Source organism: Myiozetetes cayanensis, unplaced genomic scaffold (assembly GCF_022539395.1).
Source record: "Myiozetetes cayanensis isolate MyiCay16 unplaced genomic scaffold, myiCay2020 scf13, whole genome shotgun sequence".
NCBI classification, from domain to species: Eukaryota; Metazoa; Chordata; class Aves; order Passeriformes; family Tyrannidae; genus Myiozetetes; species Myiozetetes cayanensis.
The window spans coordinates 1,580,159-1,594,004 of NW_026086937.1; the positions used below are offsets into that span (position 1 = coordinate 1,580,159).

At 39.7% G+C, this 13,846-nt stretch overlaps 1 protein-coding gene across 1 annotated transcript in view; it reads left to right on the top strand.

The window, feature by feature from the left end:
* The window catches only part of SLC9A9 (solute carrier family 9 member A9), a 152,250-nt gene that overhangs the window by 41,442 nt on the left and 96,962 nt on the right, over window positions 1-13,846 (top strand). Inside the window, exon 6 of the mRNA XM_050308282.1 lies at window positions 256-361. Coding sequence (XP_050164239.1) covers window positions 256-361 — 106 coding nt within the window. The remainder of the gene's footprint in view (window positions 1-255; window positions 362-13,846) is intronic.

Consider the following 13,846-nt stretch of genomic DNA (forward strand, 5'->3'; position numbering starts at 1 on the left):
ATGCTGTGACATTTTCATTTCTGCATGATTCTCTGTGAGAGAGGGAAAGCTTCTTCCTAACTCAGCTGAAGAACCAAAACTCACAGACCTAATGGATTTAAGGATCTTCTGTACTTCAGTTGATCCCTTTTAACTTATTAACCACTTAGCCATAGATAGGACTAGACGTCTCAAAACTCATGTTCTCACACATTATTTGTTGAACTGCCAGAGGAATATGAAAATGAGAACTCTCTTTGTTTTGTTTCCATACAGTGACAGTTCTTGCTATTTTCCATGAGCTGCATGTGGATACAGATTTATACACGCTCCTGTTTGGAGAGAGTGTCCTAAATGATGCTGTGGCCATCGTGCTGACATAGTAAGTAAACCCTACTCCATTCTTTACTTGGCAAGATAATTACAAACTTTAATAGCTGATGTAATTCTCACTGATATAGTTGGTGCAAGTATAGATAGAGCATTTGAAGATTTTTTTACAGAGATGGAGTTTTGGAATTGTTCTTGATTTGTTAAACACTAGAATTTCAAGATTGTCAGTGGTACCTTTGTATACAGAATGCAATTTTTACTTCATATTCTTCAACCTAGAAGGCAGTATACTCTGCAAAATGTGTAAAATTAATTTGATATGATTTCCCATCTAAACAAGTTATCTTGAAAAAATACTGCTGAATGAGCACCTGGGATATAGAGCAACTGTAAAATTGGAGACAAGTTCTTTTTATTTTTTGCAGTCTTTTGTTTTCTAAGATTAAAACCACAAGGTGGAACACAGTAGCTCAGTATATCTAGTCCAGCCTATTGAATCTGACAGACCTTCAGTTGGTAATATTACCTTGAATTTATATACAGCTTTTCTAATCCCAGGAATCCTCAAACAGATCACAAATGATGGGCCAAAATCACACAAGTATGTGCTGTCCTAAAAACACAGATGCTAAGTACATGATTAACAGGATCTCAGCTCCACTCTACATGCATTATATGCTTCCTGGAGCTTTGCTAGAAAAACAAATAATCCTCTCAGATAATCTTAAAACTAACAGAATTGCAAAATCAAGTTCAGTTCTCCAGGATGCTTGAAGATGCTTCAGAGTAAGCCTCAATTCAGTGCCACCTTTCTCCTTACAACATGGTTCCTTGAACTAGGATTTATTCTATCCTTCAGAAAAAAAGACTTCTACAGATTTTACAGTTGCTAAAAACCTGAGATTTATATTTTGTCTGAAACCCCATGGAGTTTCAACTTGTAATAGTTAAAAAAAACAAACACAAAAGCAAACAAGCAAACAAAAACTTGTTTCAAAATACAGAAAAAATAGTATTCTTATTTAATTTATCATTCTCCAATTATCAGTCTAGTTACATTCACCCACGCTAAACTCCACATTATTTTCAGAGCAAGAGTAATATTTTCAAACACTGTCAAGTGCCTGAGCACAGCATTTCATGATTAGATACAGAGTGGCTGTCACATCCAGTGGCTGGGGCTGGAACGTGTCACTTAGAAGAGCATCTTGTACATCAGCAAATAAAATGCTCAGAAGGAAAACTAATCAAAGATGAGACAACTGGGTAGAGAGAACAGACAGGAAAGCATTAAACAGCTCTCAGAATCAGAAAGAAGCACGTAGGTGACAGTAAGTCTGGGGTGTTTTTTCCTCTCTCTTGTGTTAATAGAGGCCCAACACATTTCCAACTCCTTTAGACTCTTCCCCTGTTCCTGCAGGATTCCCAGAGTGAGGAACAGGAAGGTACAAGCAGCTCACGGGGACCCAGAGTGTTTTAAGTCTCTCTGGTTTTCAGCTGCTGTGATGTCAAAGCACACAGATCTGTTCAAAGGTGCAGCTCAACTGCAAAGCACATCTAGAAAGACAAGCACTGTCAGATAGGACATGATCCATGGGTTTCTAAACTCTACTCTTCCCAGTACTCAAGTCTAGGTTTTGAGCCTCAGCCTATCTCCTCCTCTTGTTTTCTTTGCTGTACATGGGAGATTACAAATCTTTACTATAGAATCTCTTGTCACTGGAAAACTAACGGGGGTTTTTCTGTATGTTCAGTGTGATTGATAGTTTGATTTCTAGAGACATTTTTAGAGACTGAAGGGAATATATGGCATCATCAGTTTCACAATTCACGACACTCTGGCTTAAATAATCAGCTTCTGCAGAAATACAATGTCTCTGAAACCCAGCATGATCTTCCTATAGCCACTTAAGTAAAGATATACTGTCAATAATGTCAGGTTCAGGTCATTAACACCCCACTAAACCATCCTGAGTTTAAATGAAGCATACTATTTTTCTGTGACTGCAAAAGAACAGCTGGTTTTTTCTCTGTAACCCACACCATTCTTGTGTGCAAACACATGTTCATAATTACAGTAATGGAGGTCTATTTAAAAAGGTGTGAGAAGAATGTTTACAAATCTGGAAAAACAATAATGAGTGACTTAGTACTCTACATAACAGTAAACAGAAAATAGAACAAGAAAATACCCAGTGTCTTTCATTATCTAACAGAATAGGCAAGATAATGCCTGCAGGAGTGACTCACTGCAGGAGAGGCAGCACGAGGAAAGAGGGAAGGTCCTTCTGGCTGGCTGTGGCAATCTGACAAGGTGAAGGTAGCGAGGCTGCCTGCCAGCAAGGGTTTAGATTGATCTCTCTCCTTGCCTTCAGCTTCTCCCTCCAACCACTATTTTTCCTGCTCTGTTTTTCATTCAGTGTAAGGACAGCAGCAGGACCAGCTCCTCCTGCATTTTTCCTCTGGATTTAGTGAGTCCTACAGGCTGTGTGCTGCTGCAGCACTGTGGCCAGCTGCCCTCAGAAATCACTGATCAAGGACACCAATCTTCCAGACCCATTTAGCAACTCTCCTCTGGCCATCCTGCCACACCAAACACCTGGGTGTTTGGGATAATTGCAAGATTTCATTTATACTGTGCTATTTTAAGATAATCCATGCAGGAGGGATCACTGTGACTCGAACAGACAGCAGTGGCTGCAGGAAGGCTGACAAGCTGTTGTGCATCTGGGAGAGCTCACACACACGAGGGCCTCTGGAAACAAGGGCATTGGAGATGGAACAAGGATTTTCCCCTATAAAAGTATTTTGCAGAGTTGCTTCCAATTTTTCATTATTGGGATAAAAGCCTCATTTTAATAAAAAGTTTTTGACAATTCTCACAGAAAATATTTTGGAAGAAAACAAGTATTTAAATTGTTAAAAATTAGTAATTTATGAGCCTGGTTTAGATCAAGGATTCGAGATATTTAAGAAAAATAATAACAGAACCTTGCTTAGCTTTGGATGTGCATAGGCATTCATTCCATAGGATGTGCCCCTCAAGGTGATCTATTTCATGCACAGATTTCAGCCCCAGGAATGTTAATCATTGCTTAGGTTTGTAGAGAGACCCTTAGATACAAATACAGTGGACTGGCTGTGTACTTAGGCACTTAGCTGTGGACTTCATTCTAATGATCAAAACAGAGAAGGATCTCAGTAACTTCAGCTGGAGTTGTGTGTGTGAAGACTGTAGAATCTGGCTAAAAATTAATAACAGACAGTCAATTTTGATCAAAATATATTAACCTTCTGCTTCACTTTCATTCATTTTCCGTTGTTCTGTCTTCGTGCTCTATAACATTTATCACTCACTGAAGAAAACATCTGCATATATTTCGAGTGCACTTGCTGTAGGTTTGGATTTGGCACAGTTTTTGCACATTTGCAGAGAAATTTGATGAAGAAAGTGCAGAAGTTGTAGAAAAAGCACTGAATAGCTTGAGATGGGACTGAAAAGCAGCTCAAGATGTCATTAGCACTGAGACAGTATATTTAGCAGAGCTATTTCAGCTTTCTCATGCTGAGTGCTCTGTGAGTGCAGGATGTGGAAAGCAGCAATGAATACTGATATGTGTTCTGCTAACAAATTATCTGAGAACACTGCACGAGGGACTTTGCACTGTGGCCAAAGTCAGGTACTTTGTGGTGTTATTGTGAGAAAGCCACAACTGGGGCTCTGTGCTGGCTCGGTGCCACTGTCACTGGGCCCAGTGAGTCCCATCCCTTCCCAGAGGGGGAGACAGTGTGGAAGTCACATGGGCATCAGGGACATCAGCATCTGTCCCTGTAATCAAAAGAGGCGAGTGGCAGCCAGGGGACACAGGACATGTCACTGTGACGTGTGTGACACACGGCAAGCAGTGAGTTCATAGATGAGTTTGATACAGGAATGAAATGAAAAACCCTGTAGATAAAAAGTGTGGTGGAGGATCCCACAGCAAGCAAGCAAGCCAGAGAACACAGAAACTATCTGACAGATAAGACACTCCTTATGCGAGTTAATGTCATGTTCAAACCAGTCTTTCTTGGCACAAGGTCTCCTGGAAGCTGGTTTGGGGCTTTCTAAAATAACACAGCAAAGGTAACTGAGACAAATTTATTGAAAACCAATATTCCTTTCCAGGGGAAATAACTTAGAAACCAGAGTTCAGCTCAGTGTGGGCTGAGCACCCTCTAAGGTTGTATCTTCTCAGACAATGATCCCTGTAATTGTCTTAGGAAGACAGGAGAATTCCTTCTGACACACTGGGGATTCTCACTGGTAGGCACAGTCATCATATTACTGTATTTCAGTACAGTTTAGACTCTTCAAAATATAGGAAAGTCTTTTGATATAATGGACTTCAAATAAAAAATTAATAAGAACCTTCAAACCTTTCTGGGTTTAGGCATCTGTTTACATGTACTGTTATTAATTCAGTGGGTTTAATTCTGTTATTGCACCCTTGAAGGTACTTTACACAGGAGGCAAATGTGATCAGAGACTGAAGAAACAGACATTTGACAAACATCAAATATAACTGCAAATATTCAGTCTATGTTTCATGTTGTCATTGGCCCAGTGAGGTGACTGTCCATTATCTGCAAGTGTTACTTTCATAGCTTTCACAATTTCTAATTGTTATTCCTTGTGTATTAGAAACTAAAATCAGTAGTTCTATAAAGGACAAGAAAAGATACCATAACTATGCTGATGAATAATTAAGCTGGGAGCTGGGACTTGCAGGAAATAATATTGGCTTTGAAAGCTGTGATGGGTGTCTCCTTGATGCCTATCTCAGTAGATGTGAAGCTCCCTTTATGATTATATTATTCTTTTTTCTTTTGTCATGGATTGTCTCTAATTTGGATCCTTTGCCCTTCCATTTTTGTAGCATTGCTCTGTATAGATTTTGCCACACTTTGATCCCTGAGCACACTGAATAAGAAATATTGCAGAGGAAAGATAGCTGAATGTTCTCATATCATATTTTTCCCTCAAAGTGCTGTTATAGTCAGAAAGTGGCCTTTAAAAGTGACATTGTGGGCTTCCATTTGTATATCTCAAAACCTTTTTTATCATGTGTACCAATTAAGGAACAAAGAGTTTGTTTCAGTTTCCTCTCCGCCTGTAGGTAAGTGGGAGTTTGTTCAGTCTAAGAACACAATGAATTCTGTCACCCTGAATCCCAAACCTCATGCTGAGATTTGTGAGGCACTGTTAGCAAATAGCAAAAAATATGACTGCATCAGTATTGAGCAATCACATATAAAAAGAAGAATGTTTGTTTCTCTGTTGCCCTTGTACCTTTAGCCATTTTTTTTTTAAACCCTGCATTCATGCAATTTCTTAGTGTATTTTACTGTTCTGTCTCAACCACTGGAGTGAAAAAGAAACTCATTTAAGTTCTATTTAGTTCCATCATATATCTGAGTGCAGAGAAGATGTTATTCACACATCTTAGGCATATCAGTATGGAAGAAATAAAAGTGGGCCCTTAGAAGAAAAAAAAACCACTTCTAAATGGGCCCTTATGTGCTCACAGTTTAAAGGCTTCGTGTAAAGCTTTTAAGTCCAGGTAGCTGTTTTTCAAAAGTATAAAAGCCTCGTTCCTTGCCAGCTGCTGCACAAAACTGCTCAGAGCAACACTTGTGGCCAAGGAAGGCAAGAGGAAAAGAGAAGCACCTGTGATATTAAACACATGACACAAAGGTAAAAAGTATCAACACATAACAACATTTTCCTGCTTAAAGAAAGTAGATTTCTAAGTGTTGGAAGAGGTGGTGAAATGGAGATGAAAGAGAAAGTAAGGAAGAGAGCTGGTGAGAGCAACAAATGGACAGTGTGAAAGCGTGGCTGGGAAAAAGATGCAAGAGTGAGAAAAGACAAGGCATGGTGAGAAACAAAGATAAGGCACACTGTGTAACTACAGATCATGACAGTGACACATGAACCTGCAGCTGGGACTCCTTGGAGGGGAGAAAAGCTTGTTTACTCATAGGGATGCAGAGGAAAACCTGATTATGTTTCTCTGATGCAATTTTGTGGTTTAATCGTGATTTCTTGTGAATGTCTATGTTGAAATCCTTAAGCAGAACATCAAAATCTGCTCCTGAACTGTAAAGAAACTGGCAACAGCACAGGGATTAGGACAGCCAGTTTTAAAGAGTGATACGCTGCAATCAGGTAGTGAGTCTGAATTCAGAAAAGGAATGAGATTCTGCCAGAAATGCAGGGGGTTGTCCCCAGCCCACTTCTTTGTAGCTGTCTTTATGTTAAGTAGTTTGGCAGACCTGCAGGAACTGAGCTATGAGCTCAGCTGGAGCAGTGGCAAGCTTAGATGGGAGTTGCCTTTGCAAAACCCAACCTAAAAATCACAGCTCAAAGTGAGAGCAGCACTGGAACCCAAACAGGCACAGGGAGAGTTGCTCCATGGTACTGACTTGCATGACCTTGAATCCTTGCCAAAGATTTAGGGATTCCAATGCCTGTGAGCTACAGTTCTGCACCAATGACTGGCTGGATCCCTGGATAGAGGCCTCACCTCGTTCCAGAGAAATACTGTTTGTAATTTCATTCCCACAAAGATTCCTGAGGAGGGATGTCTGTAAAATAAAATCACCTGAAAACCTCAAAGCAGGCAAAAATGCTGGATGGGAGCTCAGCCCAACCATTTCACTGGTTCCCCTCAGACAAGATGAATTTAGCTACTATTCCTGATATTGTTGGAAAGCCTTATACACCAAGCAGCCATTCAACCAGTCAAATAACAGGGTAATTTATAAATTAATAGAGCAAGGAGTTAATTGTGCAATGAGCTAGTGAGTGATTTCAAAAGGTGGATGAGGAATCCTTTCCCTCTATTATTTCTATAATAATAAAATTATGGTTGTCCATCTGCTCTTTTTACCTTTGAGGATGGGTTTAGTCCCAGCTTATTTTGTTGATGATAATTAGAGTTTCACGTCACTGACCATCTGGAACAGGAGATGTGAGCACTGGGAAACTAACCAAACTTGCTATTAGCAGGAACTTTATAAGAGCTTCTTTCCCAGAATAGAGGAAATCCCACATAAAATGGTTGTGTAATTTTTTAATAAAACTTCCTTTTTTTTCTCCATAAGTGTTACAGTAAAGGCCAGAGTTATGATTAAATTGGGGGAATTCTGTAATGCTTGTTAAAGCTGGAATTTCAGTATGAAAATGGAAACTCAGAACGGAATGTTTTCAGGAGGTAATTCTCATGAGTATATTTTTTCACATTTCCTATTTCATGTCCCTTTTTCCAATATTAGTGCCCCATTAAAATTTTGCTTTGGCTCTATTTAATACACACTAAAGGTCATCCTCGGTACTGCATTGGCTCTGGCTGAGCTGGAGTTCACTGTCCCCACAGCGCCCTCCCAGTGCTGCACATCCCCTGCTGATGGGAAGTGGAGAATAAATATTTGGTTTTCTTTTGCTTCCACACACAGCTTTTGCTTTATTAATCTGCCTTTATCTTGACCCATGAGGTTTTTTACCATCTTATTTTGTTCCCCCCACCCCATGCTGCTGAGGATTGGAGAGATGGAGTGACTGGCTGGGCACCTGTCATCCATCCAGGCTCAGCCAGCCACAGCTACCTCATTGGGGCTGGTTTGGTTGTGCAATTTATTTGAATAGGCAGCCTTCAGTTGCATTCTGCTAAACTAGAATATATTTCAGTGAGTCATGTTATAGAGAGTGCCCTTAGGGATGTATGAAGATGTAGCTTAGCTCAAATCAGCTGGGAATGGCTGTCCTTGTCACACCCAATCGAATCAGACCAGCTGCAGGTATCTCTGCCCACTGATACACCATCACACTGATAAGATTTAGGCTCAGAATTAAGAACACTGCTTGCAGCCCTTGCAAATCACATCTAAGGGGCAATTATTTAGCCACATTTCCCGTACAAATGACCGAATTGGCATCAAAGCTTCTTCATTTCAAAGATTTCTATTGGGAACTCTTCAGAACTGAAGCACAGCCTGGGATGAGTCAGCTTGTTTTGTGAGCTCTTCCAGATGTTTTTTCTTGTCCAAATAACCTTTCTCTAGTGAATAAGACACATTTTTCTGAGAGCAAGATAATTTCATACAGAGTCTAATTCTACTTACAGAGACAACTCCCTTTTAGTTTAAAATGATAATATGATACTATTTCCCTTGAAAGGTTCCAAAAGAAAGCTCATTTCATCCTCTCTGGATGAGATACTGTACATAAGAGTCTGTCTGGTTCTTGCAGTAGACTGACATATTTTTCAAGTCTCCTGGCAGAGGAGAGAGAGGAGGAGTGTGTATTTGGAGAGGTGGGGGAGAGTTTGCCATTTCACTTGCTGGGTACCCACCCATACCTGTTCACTGCCCAAATCCCTTCCAGAAACACAGGACTGAAGAGCACAGCTATCTCAAAGAGGCAGAGGATTTGTGCCAACACGATAAACTCCACAAAAATTCTAGTTTTCTTTGGAGATCAAGGTATGATTAAATGAAAGGAACCTGTTCCTAGAATGGACTGCATGTTTTCAGTGGCTACCCAGGAAGACAAGAAAAGACTGAGGTCTCTCCTGATCCCCCTGTGAACCCCTCCAGAAGCTGTCTGCGACAGTTCCATTGGAATTCCATCATTCTCACCTGCTCTAAGCCTTTTTTGTTTTTACTAAAAGCAGTTTAAGGGAAACTGCTTCCCACTGCAAGCCTCAATCTTTTAAGACTCAACTCCTTAAGATACTGATTCTGTTAGAACTGACATAAATCTCCACAAAATTCTTTTGCATGTGTGTATGTGCATATATATATATATATACACACATATATACTTCAGGGTGTATGGGGAATTACCCATAAAGGACACCAAGATAATGGAAATGTTATCAAGTACTCCAAATTTACATAATTGCCTCAAGATTTGTCATATCTTATTGAAGAGGAGTTGAGAGGCACCTTTTGTAAACATTTTAATCAAATGGAATTTTTAAGTTTATTTTTTCATACACAGAACCCCCCCTCTCTCCATACCCAAGACATTTTTTTCAGTGTGCATGATTCACCTTTTGGATTAGGAACTTTCATGTTTTCAGGACATACTTTTGTCACTTGAGCAAAGAGAATAATTGATAAGAGTAGCACACAGCTGCCTTCCTTCAGTGCCAGGCACAGCAGAAGAGACTGCACACCTCTAGTACTGCATTTCACAGCTACTTAAATGATGAGACTCAGCAAATATCTATTCTTAGGATATATTCCAATGGTTATGGGCCTTTTGTGTTGGTCACAATCTGATTCCTTCTCTCTCCTTTATCTTTGCACAATCTCTATCTTACTCTACCCATTCCCCTGAACTGCATCACCCTGTTGCTGCAGTCACTGCTCCTCAGGTCTCCCATCTGAGATAGAAAGAAATTATTTCTAGAAATAAACTAAGACTGCAAACTCTTAAGCCAATCTCCTGCATTCCCTAAAGCCAGGAGATGCCCTGACTTCATTTCACTACACACATCTCTCTGCTCTCCTGACTGCACTGGGGCAAACAGAGGAGGTGATGAGGGCAAGATGTGATGGTTGTGAAGCTGGGACACAGCACCTGGCAGAGTTTGGGGAGCAGCAATTGCAGGAGAAAACATACATTTTAGATGGCACATTCCTAACACGGATGAGATCTTGTAAGATTTTTAGTTGATGAAGTTTATCAGATCTCCACTGAGATTTGTCATCTAAACATTTCAGAAACCTTAAAAATTTGCACAATTTTGCCACATTTTCACATTTTGAAAGATGTGTAAGTAACAGATGGGTAATTTCCTCTTTCCTCCCCTTTAGAAATGACAAGTCTGAATTTCAAAGTGGTACAGTGAGAAAGCTGTGTAATTACGTGGCTGTAAGGTTTCTGTCCAAGATAAGCACAAATGTGTCCTCTCTATACTGGATCTGCAAAGTGAAAAACCACAAAACCCACAAAACAAAACAAAACAAAACCCCCCCCCAAAAAACCCACACACACAAACAAAAATCCAAAACAAAAACAAAACAAACAAACAAAAACCCCACCAAACAAAAAGGAAGGTCTTCATGGAAATTGCAAATGCACCATGGAAGTGCAGCCTCAGTGGTGGCATTCTGGCAAAGTCACAAAGCTATAACTGAAAGAGAAGAAACACTGAGGGCAGCAGTTGTGCAAGTGGCCCTGAGAGGATAATGGGACAATGCTTCTTCATTTCCACTGTGTTTAGGGCAGTGGGACTTAGGAACATTTCCTGTAAAGACCACTGTACCAAAGAAAGTAATCCAGGCTTGTTATCAGATTGCTCTTAATGCATTTGGTACTTTGATTTTCCCGGACTAATTGCTAATTATAATGATCTACATATTCTGAATGTAATATGCATATGGGTATGTTATTTGGCTTCCTAGTGAAAATCCACCACATTTCTGGGGAGACCTAGTGACATTAGAATTTGGATTTTGAAAAGAAAGCTTTAAATATAATTAAAACTTTGAACAAAGTAGCATCCCAACAATACACTGAATAAACTGATACTCATATTTTTCCCTTAGCAATTTCTCCATTACAAAGTCTCACCAAAATGAAATAATTTTCAAACCTAAAGCATTTTCAATTTGTATCCCCATTCATTTAATGTTTACTTTATTTTCATTTAAAAGAAATCAAACAGTCCTTTCTTTCTACATTGTTCTGCTGATCTGTAGCAAGCACAGCCAGAAATGAGAGTGAGAGAAATGAGAATAATAGAATGCCTGGCAGGCTGCTGTGCCCTGCCTCAGACACACCGAGAGAAGGTTACAGCTCGATGAAAACATTCCTAAAGAAAACGTGTCAGCCTCCTGAACCATTTAACAATGTATATCTTCTTTATTACAGCATTTTTATTCCTCGAGAGGAATGTTAAAGGTATTTCCAAAGTCTCATTTCAGGGTGTTCAGTTTTACGTTCTGTTTGAGGTGTTAGCAGGACTCAGCCCATGGCCAGGAGAGAGTTCTCCTGCAATGACACAGTGAGGTGAATGCAAAAGTTTCTGAGCCAAGACTCTCACATTCTGGTAATTATGAGGGTAATGAAGCCAGTCAGAATTATTTCCATCTTATTAATAGCTGTGTTTAAGCCTCATAGAACTGCCTGTCTGGGGAAAGTATTTATTTTTAAACTAAGTGGTGGAAATGAGTGCGTTATACTAAATGTTTATCCAAAAGTCAATGGAGTCTTTAAAAAGCCAGAAGGAAAAATTGTCTGTTTGACTGCCTATCATTTCTGTGAGATTTTTCACAGTGCATTGGATAGGCCAATAGCATATACCTTAATTTTAAACAAAGGAAGGTGTTCCTAAACTCTTTTAATCTTACCACTGAGAAACAGTTCATGATCAGTTAGCAAGTATGTGTTCAAAAACCTTAGTATATGCATTTATGAATAATGCATTCTTAACAAAGCAAGAACTCCCATCCAGTATATTTGTATAAGGTCTCTTTGATTAGGTGATTTATATTTAGGAAATTGGGGGGTTAGGATTTTGTCATCCAGATTATTTTCAAGATTTTTCATTAGCTTTCAAATTATTCTTCAAGTAGCATGTGTTTATGCAGCAAGGCCTAAAGTTGACTTATCTTTTGAAACTTCTGTACCAAGGATAAAGAAACACAGACTTCCAGAAGTCAGAGCTATAGAATGAGTGTGAGAATGTGTGTGTGTTCTCTGGTTATCTCTTCTTGCTATAATCTTCAAAGATAAAGAGAATGTTTTAGTATTTTGACTGCCACAGAATGTGAGGCTGAAATTCTATCCACATCAAATTCACTGCCTAAGTGGTGATTCCTTCTCTTTATTTTATTTTACCACAAGTGAAGCTCAGATATCCCCCAGAGCAAAGGGTACTGGCAGGTGTCATAATCACCACTGACTTAAGTCTTGAGGAAAACAATTTCCCTGAGTTCCAGCAGCCCCTCTCTGTTCCCAGCTGCTGAAAGGAGCCCCTGGAGCTGTGGGCAGTCAGGAACAGCTCAGAATGGCCTCAGCCAGAGCACCTTTTGCAGCTGCCAGGCAAGCAGAAAAGGTACAGGATGGATGCTAAGCCACCTTCCAGCCCATCTGCCATCCTGCCCAAATCCCATCCTCTGACAGACTGCACAGTCTGCTCCAAACACCTCTCCTGCTCCTGCTTTGTGCAATGCTTTCCATTCAGCATTTCCTAGAGACAGAACTCCAAACTCTTTTGTTTCACTTTGAAATAAGTCTGGATCTATTCCTCTATCACCTTCTCAAAAAATCTATCTTTAAACAGCTTTTTCTCTCAAGAGACTTACATGGACTATACTTTCCCAGTACAGGGGATTTTCCCAGTGGATTATTGTTAGTACATGTTGAGACTTGTTGGATTAAACTTTGTTTGCAGAGCACTGCCCAATAATTTTGTTTTAATGTTCTAACTTTAAATGTATAGCAGAGATGTTAAAGAACCTCAGGCTACAGATTGATAAGGCAGCAAGCAATAGATAATATTGAATTTTTCAAACTTCAGCCGTAGCTTAGATTTTTATTTTTGTAAGCTGTAAAAAATAAAATATGAGCAGAAAAGTAAATGAGGAGAGCCTCAGGCCCACCTTTCTCCTACAGGAATATTACTGACATTCTCTATGCAAGGCTGACCATCTTTTCTGGCAGTAGAAGTGCCTTTCCCTAAGGTGAAATTTCATTCTGTTCATTTGCTGTATTTGGGTCAGGAACAGAGACCTACAATTCAGAATATCCCTAAATCCCCACCCTCAGCCCCAATATATCAAGAAAACAAAACATGTAACATGTTTTGTTTCTGACATTATTACTGCCAACACTGGAGCACACAATTCACATCTGGATTTATTTTAGACTTTCTCAGAACAACAGCAGCATTTCTTGTCTTCACTTGGATACATTTTTAAAAATGAAAATTGCCATGGCAACAGCTGCAACCATTTATTATAAAGCAATAGAAGTGGAACTAATATTTGTGAGAGAAGCTTTGTTATCAGGATAGTATTTCATTCAGACAATGCCCAAGTCACTTTTCCCTAGCTGTTCCATTTTTTTTCTAAAATACAGAAAATATTTTCAATAATGAAATGTAGGTGGGATTGAACAGCTCAGGAGATTAAAAAGATTTTCTTCTTTAGATTAATGGCTCATCTCAAATCCAGATTAGCAAGAGGCAAAAATTATCATCTGTTTGGTGGGCACCAAAAAATCGATAGGGGTATCAGGCTTTGAAAATCCCACTCCCATAGCAGCTCTGTTCCCAACTGAAGCACAGGAACAGCAGACTCAGACACAGGGTGTGTCTTCAGCAGGGGAATAAATGATGTGGCCCATCCTTGAGCAGTGCTAATGCCTAATGCAAAGGGAAATCTCACAGGCAACTTGCAATGCTGACACAAAATAGTTCAAAGAGAACTGTCCTTTCCTCCACGTCACTGCAGTGTGCTGGGTCACCTGAGATCA